The 19,961-nt window shown below is 27.8% G+C and overlaps 1 protein-coding gene across 4 annotated transcripts; it reads left to right on the top strand.

Moving 5' to 3' along the window:
* The first annotated feature begins 993 nt into the window (after positions 1-993).
* Positions 994-19,665, top strand: LOC100647723 (monocarboxylate transporter 2). 4 transcript variants are annotated; one of them, XM_012321076.3, is made up of 10 exons: positions 999-1,687; positions 5,198-5,573; positions 8,502-8,628; positions 8,932-9,075; positions 10,523-10,650; positions 10,953-11,093; positions 13,895-14,186; positions 14,894-15,049; positions 16,547-16,738; positions 17,179-19,665. In XM_012321076.3, exons 2-10 carry the CDS (start codon positions 5,493-5,495, stop codon positions 17,340-17,342), a joined length of 1,425 nt encoding a protein of 474 aa, XP_012176466.1. In that variant the 5' UTR covers positions 999-1,687; positions 5,198-5,492; the 3' UTR covers positions 17,343-19,665. The 4 variants fall into 4 exon arrangements, with proteins under 4 accessions (XP_048270555.1, XP_020724114.1, XP_020724115.1 ...); XM_048414598.1 differs by lacking the exon at positions 8,932-9,075 and having other exon boundaries at positions 994-1,687; XM_020868455.2 differs by lacking the exon at positions 13,895-14,186 and having other exon boundaries at positions 996-1,687; positions 14,857-15,049.
* The last annotated feature ends 296 nt before the right edge of the window (positions 19,666-19,961 follow it).

Genomic DNA, 19,961 nt, shown 5'->3' with positions numbered 1-19,961 from the left:
AGTGGAGAAATTTTTTAATGTACAAACGGGGTGTTATTCGCTTGTGCTATCAATCTTATTGTAACATGTACATATGGACTTCGCGAGACATAATATGATAAGAATAATAAATAATAAGAAGATAATTGAGAAATTCTTGAAATTAGATCAGAATACAATTTTTCTTTCGTATAACGTGATAGAATAAAATAATTTTTACCGTTAAAAATTCAACTAGCAAATGTAAGTATTTGCAGTACGTATGCATACATAGTAGTTTATGTATTGAATATTCATGTTAATTGTGTTAGCTATGTTCCTCTTTTAAAGATTCCCGTCAGACTATAAAAATAATGCTAGATTTGTAATTATCGAAAATGTTTTATATGTAACTGTATCTATGGTTTACTCTTTGAATAAAACAAAAGCGCAAAATTCACATATTTGAGTTGTTTTGAATTGTGCAATCAAAGTGTAATGGCAGTAACAAATAAAGAAATTAGAGTAGTATTGACAATAGCAATAATGTCAACTGTGAAAGTGATAAAGCTATCTATTTCTGAAATATTTCATTTTGAACCATTAAATCAACATGTATTTCATTTTATTTGAGCATACCTGTTGAAAGATATAGCAATGTAAGTATATTTGATATAAAATAGGCATTATCACACACACTCACACACAAATAAACAAACCGGCGAATTTATAAAAAAAAGGAGAATATGAAAAACGACGTCCGTTTCTTCACTTAACTCGTTCTCGTTCGAGAGAATGAAAAAAGTTAGAAAGGAGGCGGAAGAAATAAATGATTCATGATTATGAAGAGGAAGGATCATTAGTAATCAATCCGTCATTGTTATCACCGTTCCGAGCAATATGTGTGTATCTTCATTTTAGCTTAAATCGATTCAGTTTTCGATTTAAATTCCTTGGTGTGTAAATGACCGCTACGAGAAGCGTGTTTCTATTAAATGCAAAATGAAACAATATCGCGCGGCGATATTGACGCGGATGTTCGAACGTAAAGCTTTGTCAACGTCAATGTACATTCCGCCGGTAATGCTGCGAAAATCGATCTCACCACGCGCGTACAGTGTCGCACTCGGACGAAGTTCACGTAATAGAGCGAGGTGTACACGATGCAACGAGACAGTCAGTTCCGAGATCGAGTATAATAAAAATCGGCTGCGATTCGGGAAACGGAGAAGTGACACTCGGGAAAACCAAGGTTGGATCGACCGATCGCCTGCACACTAGCCGCGAAACGCAACGAAACGAACGCGAGGCAGCAGTGATCGTGGTCAAACGAGAATAACGAGATATCGGTAATCTCTTGTGTCTGCTCCGCTTCGGGCTTTCGTTCCTCCTCGTTGTCGAACGATCCTCCTCCAGTTTATTCGCGAACTACGATAAACATAGCAGTGGAAAAGGACGTGTGTGACATTACGAAGACTTTTCAGTACGCGACATTCGATGTTCACCATCCTGGATGGCATCTGTTCATGACTATTCATAGTGAAAGCGATCCGTAAAACGGGAAGACGAGATTCGTGTGCGAAATATATGGGATTCTGCGGTGAAATATGGACAATAGGACGAACTGCTTCTTTCGTTCGACTTTGGTTATATTTTTAATGAAAACACGAGTTTTTGAGACCGAATGCGATTATCGATATACATCTGTTCTATATTCTGAACTGTCGTTGTAAGTACGCGTTTTCTTTTAGCTCAATTTATGTTTTTTGGACAATTGATTTCATATTACGTTATAATGCTGAAAATGTTATAATAAAATTGCGGATATGTGTTTAATACGGTGTACAATTTGCACATTTTCTTGGATTATTATTTTACGTAATATTTGGCCCTCAGAGATTCACTGAACTAATTCATCGAATCAACGTTAATTCGATGTGACGTAAACTGGCATACTTTATACAGTACATTAAGAGAAATATGGTCCTTTTAAAACGATCTTGAATTTTGTAAGATAATGAGAATAGAGTAAGTTTAAATAAGAGACATAAAGAAATAAATTTCTAATTTTAAGATCATTTTATAAAGTAAATTAAGAGAAGAGGAAACATCATGTTCTTGTATTATCTACATTGACATTCGTTTGATATTAATTTTACTTATAGGAGATATTATTGCCAAAAGGTAGCAAAAATTATATTTAAGTTCTTGACGCACAATTATATTAAGAATTGAAAAGTTTTAATATTTTTAAAGATCGAAAAATTCCAAAGAATCTATTTAACATTTTCGTATATCCGATCTCGACTGTTATTGTACGAAAGGTACATTAAATATTGAAAGAAAGATAATTCATCATATTCAAAATACCTTTTTTTAACTTACATATTTTTCATAGGAACATTTAACAAATTTTTGATAAACATTTATGAAGTAAATCTTTCATTAATTACAAAAATTACAATAGTAGTTATTTTATTGAATCTATTTTATTCTTCCAATAATTTTTAATATCATTCAACATATATCATAGTAAACATAATAATCATGTTGGAACTTTTTATTTTATTCGACATCATTTGTTTGCTTATATTTAAATGCAAAAGGATCGTTACTAAGAGGTTGACGTTTCTTATTTTATATTAATTAAACACAAAGATTAACGAAAATATTGGATTCAGAAATGTTAATTAACAAAATGGATACATTATGTGATTACTTTTATCTTTGTTTTAATGTTTTTTTTTTACATACTGCCTGGTTGTATTGTCTAATTAACATATTGAAAGCCTAATTGTTTGAATGGTAAAAGATCAAAAAGTTGTGTATTTAAAGCTATAGGATAAAGCTATAATTTGAAAATACAAAAGTAAGTTAATTCATAACGTATATTAATATTATATATATGTAATAATTTTTGTAATAAATGAATGATATTAATACGACAAATTTTATAGTATAGTTATGTTTCGAAACATTCGATCATTCTTCAATTCAAATTTTGAATAAAGATATATTGTGGTAATTTTGAAATATCAGTATATTTATAAAGCTATCAGAACTAGGTAGGATAATTATCAGTATTATATTGGTACAATTTAAAATTAATGTTTATAAAATGTTAACCTTAAAGATACATCAAAATTATCGCTAATGAATGCACATTATATATTGTCAATTTGCATATGCATTAAAGATGGTGCAATTAAATAACGTAATATGCGTATTACGAGAATATTTGTAATTGCTACTCTCAGATAATTCATGCTTATAACAAATAATTTGTACTATGTACAATAATTGTGTTATTGCTGTAGATAATATTACATTTTCTTCAAATTCTGATAACATCAGTTTGATGCTAGTTCTTTAAACTTATCGTTAGAAATTGCATATAAATTAAAAATTTAATTTTTTACAGTACACATTCAAATATACTTATTTATACTTAATTATACTTTGATATTCACCAAAAATTCTTTCTACTAACAGTATAACCATTCTACGTTTGAAATCCTCTAGATATCCGTTTTATCTTTTGCGATCGATTTCCTGCGGTTACGTGTTATTGGAGGAATACTGTGTCTCTTTCAAAATACTTCAAAGTCACTTAAAAAACCTTTATCATTCTTGTTCTCGCTGAATTATTTACGATATTAATGATCATTTGTTGTTTTTCTTCTTCTTCTGTCGTCTTGAACTGTCAAAATGATGGGAAACGAATATGAAAAATATAAAATGTAAATGAAACGGAAATTGAGATAGAGAATTCTGCGCATTTACATATTAACAATCAACGTCATGTGCTTATGTTCGCGCGCATCAGCGTTTCAATGAATCTATGCATTTTTATAAAGACGTTCGTTTCTCTCGTGCTGTTTAGAAATTATGCTGATGTATATAACTTAGTTATAATAGAACATAGTATATTTCAGTTATTTAAGCAGCCAATTACTATAGATAAGAGATCTAACCTTTTTACTTGTCGTGTTCCCAATTCACTTTCAAGTTTCATTTTTGGAACACCTGTAATCTATGGAGTTTTATAAGAGATAGAAAACCTGAACTGTTACGCATGATCGAAACTTAAATTCAAAATATGATATATTAAATTTTATGTCTATAAAAAATATATATAAATTCAGTTCAACTCGTCTAAGAAGAAATAAAGGTGTTATTTTCTATCTGCTGCCTAGTACTTTCCCGCGAAGGAGCAAAATATCCAACTTAAATAACACGTAATTATATTTATTAGACTGAAATTTCCATGATTGTTTTGATAGCAATTATAGTATTAAGTATCACGAGTTATAATTATCTTATGATAACTTGCTGTGTAGCAAGAGTGTCTTATTTGCACTATTACACGTGTGTACAGTGCGACTTGAAAGGTGAAATCAATGAAAGTTACAAACAAATGAATGTGTACACGAAGGAGTATAATTGTAGTAATTGTATGTAAATATGTGATTATTTGTACAGCTGCTGAAATGAACAATTAATTAATCATATTGCTAGGAATGATATAGTCATAGCGAAAGAAATACAAGGTGTTATTCGATACTTTAAGTGTGCGTAACACGTTATCGAACATTTCTATTTATTATATTTTACATATGTATCGTACATTTTTGTATCCTCAAATTTCCTGTAAATGCATAAAAATCCGCAGTCTGGTTATTACGTCTATTAATATTTCATTACATTTATTTATGAACGCAAAAAAAAAGTGAACATGCTTAATGGTTCTTACAAATTCTGAAAATAATGGTTGCAACTGAGAAATATTTTCTTAAATTAAATATAATAATTAACACGAAAGATAATCTTGTATTTCTAACAAACTATACGCTACGCTTTTAGAAATAATTTACTCTCACCTCTACTTTATATTTACTTTAAATCTATATATCACTTCACACTTCTTTTACATACATTTACATAATATAATAAAATAACAATGAAATAAAAATAAATAAGAATAAAATGAAATAATAAAAATTTATATAGATTAAGCAATTGAAGAAATAACATTAGTATTGCGAACTCATTCTTGATGAATGTACCTGTAAAAAAATTTCCTCTCCAGATAAGTAATGATAGCTACAGACTCGCAATATTTTTCATTCCTTGAATCGCATGAGACACCAATCCATATTAATACCGTTTCATGTGAAATTATTTTCTTGTTATGAGTCCTACAAAAGGATGTAACTCGTATTTTTCCATGGGCTGATAGAACAAAGAGGGGCAAACGTGAAACGAATCGGTTCGAGATGGCATTGCAGTAACTTGCCAGTACTTAATCGAAGCAAGAAGTGATAGAAACATCGAGCCGGCCTACCAGACTACGTGTCGGATCATTGAGCAGTGAATAAAGAGGCGGTGACTAAACTATTCTGGGACATGGAATAATCAGCATACGATCGCGACAAGTTCATTTTACTACACGTATTGCACGATATCGGTTAGATTCGTGACAGTTCATGCACGTAACTCGTTCATATGTGGGAAAATAGTTGGAACCAAACGCGATGAATTCTGGTGACAAGAAGAAGAAAGGGCTCGATGGCGGTTGGGGATGGCTCGTTTGCCTTGGCAGTAGTCTCATCACGGTAACAATATTTACTTATAATTGTTCCTTGTGTTTCAGTATCAAAAATTTCTATGGATATATTATGCGTGTTCTACAAAACTTTTTGAGATTTTACCTGTATTGTAATGAAACACAATTATCGTGATTATACCGATAAAATATAAAAATATAAAACAAATCTGAAAATGTATGTGGAAATTACGAAGTGTTTGTTGCAAATGTATATTTCCATTTAGTGAAAAATTAGTGTATAGCATAAACGATGGCTTTAAACATATAATCGATGCTAAATATATTCTCAGTATATATTATGGGTTACTAATATGATTAATTGTTCAAACACTTTGACGATTTGAGTATGTTTGTATAAGTCGTTGTATACATTTATGTTATATACATTTTCAGATTCGTTTCTACCAATATGTATAGTTATAATTGTCGTGTCTCATTACACCGCGAATAAAATTTCAAAATATGTTATGTTACATAATATATTCATATTATAAGGCATTACATAAGAATATTACATAATATATTGATAAAAATTTATTATATATGTATTTATGAACATAAATATGCACACTATACATAAATATATTTGTAAGCCGCTGTGCATGAACTTTCCGTTTTAATTCTATATACATAAATATACTATAATATATATATGTTTGAAGTCTTAGTAACCTATTTTTTCTAGATTCTGATATCTGTTAATTCTGATATCATTATATCTTTGTTATCAAATCAATTTGCTTTTTCAACTGGCACCTCTGCAAATCGATTTATTCGTAGTTATGTAGTGTTTATTCCAGAGCGACCTCTGGTGGTTCGGGACCCACCTTAACCTGTAAATCTCACATGTCTTGCGATTCTACCAAAAATCATTACTACAATCTCTACAATCTCTACTCGTTCTACGAGTACGCATTAAGACGTTAGACTAGTTGTGCAGAAAAACAGATATCCATGTGTCCCAGAGTACTAGAGCTTTTGTACGCGAATACCACAATGTATAACTCACACAACAACTGTGTGCTATATAAATCAAAGTAGTCGCTAATGAGCTCACAGTTTATGCGATTAAAATAAGTAACGCAAACAAATGGACCTACCATCTTTGTGCTTTTAGTTTCACAAATCTCATTGATAGGTAACTTCAGGGCCGGCGCAAGGTGGGTTCAGCGAGTTCGCCGGAACTCGGCCCTGTGTTTTGAGAGACTCCGGGGTCTACAAAAATTACCCAATTAAAAAACATCTATTTTGATTAATTTTTTACAGAATGATGATACCATTAACAGATGCAACACATTTTTTTAGTAGCGTTGATTCAGTTTAAAGGAGTAAGAGAAATCATAAAGGTACAATGTAACTCCATAAAGTCCTCATATCCTGGAAACTACTTTAGATAAAAAAAATCCAGGCGCTTTCAGAAAAACGTACTTTTTAGAGAAATTAAACTATATCAATAGTTTGTTGCAAAAATCATACATGATTACAGATTTTCTACTTTCATTGAATCTTTTGCCCCTTGAAAACGAATTATGCATGCGAAAAAATATTATTTGGATTTGTTTAAAAAACTACTTATAAAAAATATATAATATGTAACAGAATTTGTAAATAAATAATTCCTCGTTGTAAAATTTAAGTGTAAGATTTGAATGTGTATACAGGCCCCGCAAAATTTTTGAATCCGGCCCCGCAAACTGTCACGCCAGCCCTGGATAACTTCATGCAATTTTGTTGCACTATTGTTACATGGTATTGTCTTTAGTAGTATATGAAGATACATTTATTAGCTATTGTATATTATGTTGTTTAATATATATTATGTATGTACTAAATATTTAATTATTAATTAGTATGTACTAATTATCTAAAACTACGTATTTACTGTAAGTCACGGAAATATTCGAACATTTCTAAAAGCTATTTATGTATACATACATGTGTTACACAAAACATCTTGAAATGTCATTAAAACTATAACGAGACACGACTGTTGTGATTATATTGGAAAAATTTGAAATGAATCTGATAATAAATATATAGAAAATATGTAAAAGTTGCAAAATATTTAATTAGAAGCATATATTTCATAAAGATGACAGAAGTACTTGTATAGTCAGTTATTCAGTATATTAGTAAACTACAACATATAGTGAAATCATTTGTAGCACTAATTGTATATTTAAAATTACTATTTATGCAGTGCATCAATCTTCCACTAAATGTATATATATATTTGTCCTAAATGTCTTGTAATTTCTATATACATTTGCGAATTGGTTTCAAATTTTACTATTCTAATCACGATAGTGGTATCTCATTATAATGCCAATGCGGTATCAACGAGTTTCGTGTAACGCCCATAATAATGTATCTACAAAAAGGTTTTGTAGAAAATATTCGAATACCTTTGAGAGCTGTTGTATATCCTGCTTATTTTAAAAACATTTGTATCAACAATATGATCGACTTTTCATTTGCGAATATAATTTGAATATTATACGATGGTGCATTTTCCAGCTTTCTAGTTAAGAATGAGTACATCTTAATAATGGCATGAAAGTTGTCGCACAAATTTGAATACATAAATTAGTCGGGAATCTCAATATTTCGGAGTATAACTATAAATAATAATAGTAAGAAAATTATTCTTTTTATTTTGAATATTTATTTTTCTCCATTAAAATATATTTATGTTACAGAATATAATCGTGTCAAATCACTCAAAAAATATTAATAAAAGCGCGCATGCACTAGTGGTACTGAAAATGTATAAAAAAAAACTCCCAATATGCATAGGAGATTGATAGTTATTCAACGTGATGAATATTTACGTGTACATTTTTATTCAAATTTACAAAACTAAAGTCACGTTTTTATGGTAATTATCTTAACACAGAAAATATGTAATACATAATTTTATAAATTTGGTTTTCAGCTTTCTTTAAGATCTTTGGATCCCTCGTTTGGACTCCTTTTCCACGACCTCTTTATAGAACTTGAGATTGACTCTACAGGAGCGTCATTCATAATGAGCATTCTTGATGCTATTGTTAACTTCTCAGGTATTAAGGAAATACGCAAATAAATCTAAATATAATATAATTTGTTTACATATAACGCCAATTGTTGTTTTATAATTACGAGCAATCATAAAATATATATAGTTATTTTCTACATTAGAAAACATAAATTTTTTCATTAATAATTCATAAATAATTATCATTAGAGTGATTTCTGATATTTAATTATATCGTATGTTGATCTATAAAACAATTATATTTTATTTATTTTTTATTTAAAACAAATTTACCATAATAAATTTTATTTATTTTATTGTAATTCTTTTTTGTTTAATTATAATTTAGGTCTCTTAATAGGACCGTTATTGAAAAAGTATTCTTATCGACAAGTGGCTTTCTTTGGATCTCTTTTAAGCTGTACTGGACTGATATTGACGTCGAGGGCTAATAGCATGTTTTATATTGTTTGCACTTATAGTGTGTTAGGAGGTATGAAGACAAGATAAGCCTTTGGATTCTAATATACTAATTACATGTTTTTGCTCGTAAATTTTATATTTACATTATACATATCTTTCTGGATTGGTCTCTCGTGTATATACATATGTATAACCATTTACATAAGGTTAATGCTTATGAAATATCCTTGTTTTTCAGATAAAACTTCAATTATACGTAGTTTCTTTAAAACATCATATATTTCATCAAAATGATTTTTATTTTATTACGTGCAGACTTTCCAATAATCAATTAATTTCATTATCCCGACTTTTTAAAAATTATAATTCTAAAATCCAAAAACTTTTCTATTGCTACTTTTACAATTCCTTTACTTCAAAATAATGTAAGTTTAAGCAAGATTTCAAGATTCTAATCGATTTCTATTTGTTTATTAAATAAAAGTTGTTTTATTATTAATTCTACGTGTATTTCATCAATTTGTTTTTAATATGTTTCTGCCATAATTGTAGTTTTAGATTATAGAGAAAGTTGTTTTATTATTAATTCTACATGTATTTCATCAATTTGTTTCTAATATGTTTCTGCCATAATTGTAGTTTTAGATTATAGAGAATGATAATAACTAAAGAATAATATATGACTCTCTACAAAGAACATTTTGCTTTTTCATCTATGTGATGGTCTTATCTTAAATGTTTTCAATCGTGACACATGGGAATTTGTTTTAAAACTCGACGCTATTTATTTCTTTCAAGTTTGATGACTACATCCATTCTGTTTAGTTCCTGTACATTAATTAACACATCTGTTTACCTTTTCTACTTTATCCTTAGTTTTTCTTATTTGAATCATATGAGGAATATTAATGGAATGACTTACTTTCATTTTATATACTTAAAGCACGTTGCTGTTTCATGAACTATTTCCTTATAATATGTAATTAATAATACATATAATATAATATAATATTATATTATATTACCATTGCCTGTATAAATAATATTTCCGTAATATGCCTTATTTTCGAACGAAAAATCACTCTTTTCCAATTTCAAGAATCATTGTACTAACATTATTATTATATAACAATTGTACTAACATTTATATCCATTTGTAAATCAAAAATTCTTATTTTTTACAAATTCTACGACTGTTTCCCTAATTTTAATTTTATATAAATTTCGTTTCTTAAAGATCGCTTATAATTAAATTCTAATATTTCTTCTAGAAATTTTATTCGTATTTGGTATATGTATAAAAAATTTCTCCCTTAGTGTAGTTAATAACTTCCTAACGTTTTAAACATTTTAATCTTTTAAACTCAATCTATCTAACATTTTAATACAATTATTTATAAGGAATGATAATCAGTACTTTTATTCATAACAAATAATGAACAAATATACCTTGTTGTGTTCATTTGTTGTTAAGTATTACTGTATCTACTTAATTTATTTTCGTATACTTATGACAGGCTTAGGAACTGGACTGGCCATCGCATCAGCGTTCGTGGCGTTGAATACATTTTTTCAGAAAAAAAGAGGACAAGCTGTTGGTTTTTCTATGGCTGGAACAACTTTGGCCATGATGATAGTACCTCAGGTACGAGATATTTTTGTTTTTAATTGTTACGTTTCGTTTTTATGTGTATATAAGCATTAACTCATAAGAAGTGTAGCAATATTTGCTAATATTATTTAACATTTTTAATATATTTTCTTTATACCATATTTTATATTACATAATAGTTTTAGCCAAATTTAAAATACGATATATCCCTACAGACTTTTCTGTAATCTTTCTAGATGTGATAAGTTATCTTTTATAAGAATGATTTCAATAGATGTATGATTCAGATAATTATAAAAATTATATTCATCGATGGTTTCTTTCTCCTCTTATAGTTAATTCATCTTCTTTTGAATTCATATGGATTTCGTGGAGCGATGTTAATGGTTGGAGGGTGGGCGTTGCATTCCACTATTGGCGCTTGTTTATTACGTCCATTTGAACCTGAAATTAAAAGTACAAATGCCGATACAAAGGTAAGATTATATTACTATTGAAATCTAATATTATGTTAGACCTCATTGAAAATTCAACGTAATTTGTGATGCAAATACGTACATATAGAAACAGGAAGTTTTGCACTATAAAATAAATCAGAATTGCAAAATTCCGATTCTTTTTTTTAAAGTATGAAAGTTTTTTTCTTTCGAAAATACCTTAAAGTTTTGGGAGACTTAGAAATTTACTAAGCCAAATTAGACTTGATCAAAAGGATTTAGAAACATCAATTTGTTTGATTATTATAATAACACTCGAATAAACATTCACGAAATAGGTTCACTTGAAATCGTTTAACGGAAATAGAATTTCTCGTGTCATTTTTATTTTTTTATCCTATTATATCTTTCAATCGACCGTTTTGTATTTCGAGTAATTCTAGTATACGAAGATTGAATAAAAGAAAAGAACAGATTAGTTAACAATGGCTCGAAAGGAGTTTTAGTGGTGAATAAATAATTCATCAAAGTCACCTTTGTACTCTTTATAACATTTCCATGAAACTATTACCGATGAATCTTTCTGCAAACAGAAATAAGTTCAAATATAATTTCGTTTAAATAGTGTTTTTTTTTTACGCCAATTTGAATTACTATTTCTTTATGCTTTTAATAATATTTGCTTTATAAAATAATTCTTGAGAAAATTTTTATAATTGTTTACATGTTAACGATAATTAATTATTAAATCATTTTAAAGTAGTGTTGTATTTTTTCACTTCATCTCAAAATGTTGGAAAGTGAAATATATCATATTTATTAATAAGTAATATAATATCATTTGTTTAGTAATTGTTTAATTTTTCTCGTGGGAGTTTGTTATAATTTTGTCAATTGGTCAGTTATCATTTTTTCATTGTGTTAAATTTTTTTTATACTTTATATTATCTTATGGCAATCAAAATGAATAAAAATTTGTCGAGGCTAAGTTTAATAAATAAAGCAACTGATATAATAGCTTCTAATAATACTCTTTTATTGTCATAAATATTTTTTTATTCTGTGTAATATTTTTAACGTGCGCGACCAAATATTATCATAAATTGAAACATGAATGTCCAGTTTATTAATATGAATTACTTCCTTGTTGATGCTATTTATCACTTCCTTACTTTCTGTTTCTAAATTGCAGCGATTACCATTTAAAGTACAAAATATGAAACGATATAAATTCGAATAATTCGAATAATTGGATGATTGAATAAAATTGTATTTAAATTTCTTTTTAGCAGAGAAATTTTAGGAATTCAACAACATTAGCTTCATAGATTTAAAAACAAATATAAAACTTCAAATTTCTATTATCCAATGATAATTGAATATTAAATTAATCACTATCATCGACTAGTTATTCGAATATGAAATGTCATTTGTTGTTGTTCGTGTTAATTCATACAGTAAAGATATGGTGGGTTGATTATACATTAAGCGAAAATAAATACATATTTAATCATTTATCTAGAAACCATTGTCAAGCATTTACTCTTACCATTTTACACAGTTAATTCATCAAAATTAAGGATCCGTGTCATCTAAGATTGACTCATACCATGATGACTCAATTATTAATGAATTCTAACTGCACGTTTGTTCTAACTCATTTTTATTCTAATTCAATTCTATTCTATTCATTTTTCATTTCATTCTATTCATTTTTCAAAGAAGATTCAATTTACGTATATTTCATTGGTATAAAGGGTACAAATTTATGAAAATATGAACCGTGAAAATTCCATTTAGAAATTAACAAATATTCAATTCTAACTCCAAGCAATAATATTAAACTTCATAAACTTTAAACTCAGTATTCCTAGTTTACCAACTAACGGAGATAGAAAACAATTAAGAGCTAGAGTGACGGCATATACACATATTTCATGTTATTGTTAGAAAAACTTTGTTAATTGAATTATTGATTTTTTTACAATGAAAACGATAAAATTATATTTAAATGATATTGGAAAAATAAAGAACACCTTATGTATCATCGATCTGCTGGAAGAGTGACACAACTGTGAAAGGTAAATTATTATTATTATATATTATCTTTATTTGTATCGTTTATTGCATTCTCACTCCCCTACAATAGATAGTTCGAAATATAAAATTGTTAACATTTTAATATCATACTTCCGTAATATTAAATTTGATCAAAATTACATACGTAAAGTTACGTAAAGCATTTCTTTTTCACACATTTTTCTAAAAATCAATGAGCCCTAAAGGAGCAATATATGAGGTTAATATATTATCTAATATTAATATTGGCAATTTAGCAATGAAAAAATTTGTTTACTTTTAGAATTCAGATAATAATCTTTGAATTGTAAACATCTGCAGTTATATTGTTCCTGTATTATATAAATTGTTTATTATTAAAAAAAGAGTTAAAATAACTTTCCACTTGTAACATCCTTTTTGTTAAATATGTATAATTTTATTAAACAAAATAATGACACTCTCATTTTGGGAAATAAATCACTTTTAGAATTAACTTTTGCAGGTATCTTAAGATTGACAATTTTTTAAATGTGCCATTCTCCTAGCAAATTGACGATACCTTTCATTCAGTGATCATTGAACTAAACAAATGGGGCAAAAAGCTTCTTATTTTAATGGAAATTTGTTGGAACGGATTACGTTTAGTTTTTAATAATACCTAGTCTTATCATTCGTAAATTTGTATTATGATCCTGACTAATATTCTCATTTGATAAATATCGATGATTTAGGCAAAAAAGGAAAAAAAGACATTAATGGACAATTATTATTTATAACAGCATAGAAATAATTCAACTAGAAGTGACATATTATTACAAGTAGAAAACAATGGAATGGTGAAGGAGATTAAATGTGATACAAGTGACTCCGAGAATAATATGCTGGAATATAATAAAACGGAGGAGATAAAAAAGAAATCTCAAAATGAATACCTTAGGAAGATAAAGGAAACCTTTGATTTAGACTTACTTAAAGATGGCATCTATCTAAACATAGTTATTGGCTTGAGTTTATATTATGTTGCTGAATCGAACTTCAAACTAATGACACCATTTTTTTTAACTAGCATACGTAAGTAATATTTTAAAAACGAACTTAAGTAAGATTGGTACCGTAGCAGAGGATGTTGTTAAAAACTATTGAAATTTATATAAAATGTTTTAATATCGTATTCGTTTAAATATTTAATTTTTGTATAAATAAGTTTAGGAAAATAAAATAATAGATATATTAAATATTTAATATAAAGACTAGAAATATTGTATTGATAAAAATAGTAACAATAATATTGCAATATCACAGTAGGAAAACGTTTATGCTTCATCTAACATCCTAGCTACGGTACACAGTGGAGCGAAACCCGAAAAAACGCGACAAATGGTCAAAAACTTGATTATAGAATTTCTAATAAAATATTATTAATCTAACGGCATCATGTATTGCGAGTATAACATACTACATATCTAATATATGTATGTTATAGTTTAAGGACTATAAAGTGATATACTATAAATAAATAAATAAATAAATAAATAAATAAATAAACGAAAATCATATTATGAATAGAAAAGTTTCATAAAACGACTTTCATCAAAATATTATAATGAATATACCTAATCTTAGTAGTAAATGAATTAAATAATAGAGTGGGTTTAAAAAAAAAACTGTGAAACGGTGAAATCAATTTTTCGATCGTTTATCGCGTTTTTCGGGTTTCGTTCCACTGTGCTCCATTTTTTAGGATATCGGTAGACTTTTCGAAGGAACTTGGTCGACAGGAATGAGCAAAGCGGAAGTTGCCTCTTGTTTGTCGATATCTGCATTCACCGACATTCTTGCCCGTCTTTTACTACCAACCATTTTCGATAGATTGGGATTCAAGAACAGAACCGTCTTCTGGGTTTTCTGTATTCTAGTTGGAATTGGACGATCTAGTATGTACTTTGCGTTTATATCTACCATGTTATTTCCACATACAAATACTCTATACGCATATAAAGTTTCTACGTTGCCATTAATGATACTTTGTATGTCAAAGGAACTCAGTGTCAATATCGAGAAGCATGAGAATCATAATTAATAATGCAGTAGTAGCAAATATAATTAAATCGATATATTTTCAATAGTCAGAAAGAATAGCAACATGGCTTTTGATAAATTACATTTATGTAAAATTACGTAGTAGGTATTGGTAATGATTAACATGCTTCTTTATATATATATATATATATATATATATATATATATATATATATATATATATTTTGCACATTTAAATTTTCCATAAATGCATAGAAATTATCAATCTAATAATGATCTATTGTTAACTTTGATACGAATTCTCAACTAAATAGCGATTGGTCAGGTTCAACCAATCGGTTGATATCGCGAATCTCGAATGAGTTAACACTCAAGGTGGAGGTAAATTGAATATATCGAGTGTTAGTATGATTTGGTACTTTATTTACACTTTTAGTATACACGAGGAATTTGACGTTCTGATCGCGACGGTTGTACGATCTTGTCGAAACTGAATACGATGTAGTATGACACGAACGGTACGACGCTCTGATGAAGAGTGTTCTAGGATGTTGTTGCTCCCTCCACCAGAAGCTTCGTCTCGTTCGTACATTCTGACTTTCATATCGCATATCGTCTGGTATTGCCAACTGTTTATCTATGCCCTGATCCATCGACACTTAAGGTGTTTTTTAGTCTTTTAATGATGTCCGCATCATAAGGTTTTGCGTAAGCAATTTGGACTTTCTCAAAAAAGAGATATGTATCGTCCGAGTCATGAACTGACAGCCACTCCAAATCCCAAACAGACTTAAAGCAATAAATAACAAATCGCTCGTTCTGTGAAACCAAATATTCTAATTAAAGGATACATATCAAAAATGACTCCTTCAAATTTTTTAACTTTTCAGATAGTAACACATACCGTTTTTATTAGAAGCTGTATAAGCTCACAGCATGGTGGAATTGATATTACAAAAAAAATGATCTATATATCGATTCGTTGTCATATTAAAATTATGTAAATCTAGAAAAAGCTTTGACGTGAGGTCCACATGATTTAATTAGATACACTCAGATACACTCATAAGAATTATGTAATATAATGAATAAAATTAAAATTTATTAACAATAGGTAAAAATTAAAGGTACTAGAGTATTCCTTGGCTCTTCTATAGAAAAATAAACATGAACAAACATGAGTCTTTTTTTATCATGAGTCTTTCAATTTTCTTATAGTTCTTCTAGTATTTAGATAATTCTCTTATGGTAGAATCTTTCATTTTATATTTTTCTTTTTATGCAACTTCTTGTTACTGAAATTACATGCATATTTTGAATAGATATTTACCATCAAAAGTATTAATATTGTTCCTTCATTTTTTCTAATTTCTGTTTATTATACTTTTCAGTTATGGCAGCGCAATCTAAAGGAATACTTTTGATAATAACATTCGTGATAATAGGGTTTTTACGTGGCGCCACTTTGGTAAATTTAAACCTTACCGTTTCCGAATATTGTCCTTTAAACAAGCTGCCAAATGCCTTTGGGATGTTTATGGTATTTAAAGGTTTATTCGTTGTAATGCTGAGTCCTTTAATTGGTAGGTCTTTAATAATTTAATTTAATAGAATCGTATACAATACAGGATTTTAATTTTATACATAATATATATATATATTATCTTTTACTAATCTACTATATATATATATATATGATAGGTTAGTAAAAGAATATAAGTCGAATTTTGGATAAAATTTTGTAGGATATGTACACTGATATGCTAATCATTCCCTTCATAATTTAAGTCAATTATAACATCAGGTGTTTTAATACTTATAGAGGGGCATGCATAAAATCATATTTTTCTGGAATGAAATATTAAAATATAGCTTTATGAATGAATAGAGCAAAATGTAGAAATGTAAAATTAGTTCATGACATTATTTAATATTGTAAAAAAGATATGTTATGTGATAATATATTATACTATTAAATATGATGGAAATCTTTTATGTTAATTAATTTTTATTTTTATCTTAGGATACATCAGAGATGTCAGCGAAAGTTATGCACTTTGTATACATGTTATGACACTAATGATAAGCATTACGTTCATTACATGGAGTATCGAGTGTATGTATAGGACATTTAAAAACAGGAAATCTGTTTTAGCTAAACAAGCACAAGACATCGTGATAGAATAATTATCATATATTTAGCATTTTCACAAGAACAGATAGAACATAATTTTAATGAAATTCAGACAAAACTTTATCTAAATAGGTAATGGATATTTATTATGGTTTGACTGGCAAATGAACACTGCTTCATCAAAATATTCTATTATTTATCTATTTGAATAGAATAATATTTTGTCGAGCAATGAATATTCCATTAATGACGCATTATTTATTATGAAAATTTATATTAATATGTTAATTAACTCTTAAAAAATATTTCACAATACTGTATGCAGCGTATAACTGTTTGCAACATCAGCAAGCATGAATATTGTATTCAATAATTCCGTCTCTTATATTTTTTTTACTTTTAGCAGTTTAGATTGTAAGCCTTGAGATACTTTTGTGAGTAATTTTACAAAAGTAAACATTAAGTACTAGATAATGTTGTAGTGGAGATAGATGAATTTTTCGTTTACGTTACATAATCACTAATATACATCAGATAGTTTCGATCTAACGCAATATTATTTGTTTAATAAGAAGATCGTTCTAAGTTCTTTTTGTTACATCTTGAGCTAGAGTCAGTAAAAAACAAAATTTTTAAAATGAGTTTACGGTACAAGTGGTATTTAATGAAGGGAAAGAGAAATTAATTTTATGGAATTCAATAATAAGAATTAATAATTTGCAAGAGTAAAAATGTTGTGATTTGTAAAAAACGAAAAATTGTCGTCCAGTATCAAATAATTATTTAATCAGTAGATTTTTCGGTCTAAATGATTAATAATATTAAAAGAAAACGTTTATATGTTAGAATCCACTTTTTTATTCAAATATTATTTTTACATATATCAAAAGTAAAATAATTGATATTTTTTTGGTCTGTGCATTCGACGTGTGCCCAGTCTTCACATTCGTGATTTTTTGGAACATTGAAACCCTCAGCGGCCTGTTTCTGGATCATTTTATTTTTGATGCTTCAAAGCATCATTCTGTTCTCCTTTGTATATCTTCCTTTTCTCTACTTTGAAATATCAGGCATTTTTCTGCGGGAGAACGTACAAGAAAAATTAAATGAATACAACAACAATGAAACAAATTGAACTTACAGATAGATAAAATTTGGACCGTATTGGTCTATTGCTGATTCGTTGATACAGGGTGACAAACACGTGGAAACGTTTTAGATCATAATGTATATTTATACATTACATAGAATTGTTATATTCATTTGTTTATTCAAATAAAAGTGCTAATATCTGATAAAAAAGATCAGTACTAATTTTGATCGCAGTATGCCGGTCGATACTGCACGACTCTCCTCTACAGATTAGTTGAAGAAGGTTTGTGTCTTTTAGGAAGCTGTCGGTATTGCAACTTCTACACGTGTATCCATTGTTATATAACATGCAAGCTAGTTTATCTTTGTGATATTTTAAATGTTGATATCCTTAAATTTAGTTCCGCTATATTATACAGGATACTCCACTTAGTATGGTCAGCTGAAAATTATGTTGTTGTTAAATTTATCTACATTAGTAAAATTTTGAAACTGATCTAACTATTTATATATTTTTTGAACCTCAACATTATATAGTAATGGGTATATAATAGTATAATATTAATAGGTATATTTCAGGTGATCATGTTAAGTGAAGTAGGCTATTTATTAATTTTTGTCATATGTTTTATATGAAATTTTCAAATATAATGTATAATTTATGTTACTTACAATATGACAATCGAATTTAAATTTTTAAATTTTATTTAATTCGTTTATTGGAATCTTATTAAAAAAATATGTGTATATGTATATTACTAACTATTTATATATTAGTAAATACCAAAACACGTGTAAATATTGTAACTTATCATAGTGAATTTAAAAATTAGATATTTCTTTATTCGTAATAGCCAAACACGTTGAAAGGAGGTGCGATGACAGTCGAAAACTGATGCGATCTTTGTATTTACAATTAATTTCAAATTAAATATATTAAAGTATAACGAACACAATTAATAATGTTTATATAAATGCTATGATGTTAATCATAGATTTCATGTTATTATTCTCATAATGAGATGTACCTGACATTTTGTATATCGTAGGAATCTTTCATGTACATAGTTTTGGAGCACCTTTGATGAGAATTTAAAGTAAAAGAATTAAGAAAAATTGTCGCAATCTGTTGTAATATTATGACGAAAATTACCTGTTAGTCGAATTATTGTATCTATACATATCTTCCTACCTCTTTAGACAAAAACAGTATGTTGAATTGAAATTGTTATTGTAGTAAAAATTATACAAACTTTCTAATAAAGAAAATAAATATAAAACACGCCCAGAACAAAATTTATTTGTGTTAAATATTAATATTGTTTACATAAATAAAATAACATATTCTCCGTAGTTTTAAAAATACATACAATGCATACAACATAATAATATATTATATACATAAGTACAAATACATATAGAATTATAGAAAATAATATTCCTTTTCATTCAAAATGAAAATAAAAATTAATATTTAAATATAAAGTTCTCAAATGACAACTCAAAACTCTACTTAATTGAAAAAGTCTGAGAAAGAGTATTTCTTATTACAATCAAAATGTTTTAATCTCTTAAGTTTG

This window comes from Bombus terrestris, chromosome 3 (assembly GCF_910591885.1).
Source record: "Bombus terrestris chromosome 3, iyBomTerr1.2, whole genome shotgun sequence".
NCBI classification, from domain to species: domain Eukaryota; kingdom Metazoa; phylum Arthropoda; class Insecta; order Hymenoptera; family Apidae; genus Bombus; species Bombus terrestris.
The sequence above is the reverse complement of the archived record's forward strand: the minus strand, read 5'-3'. Positions and strand labels throughout refer to the sequence as shown.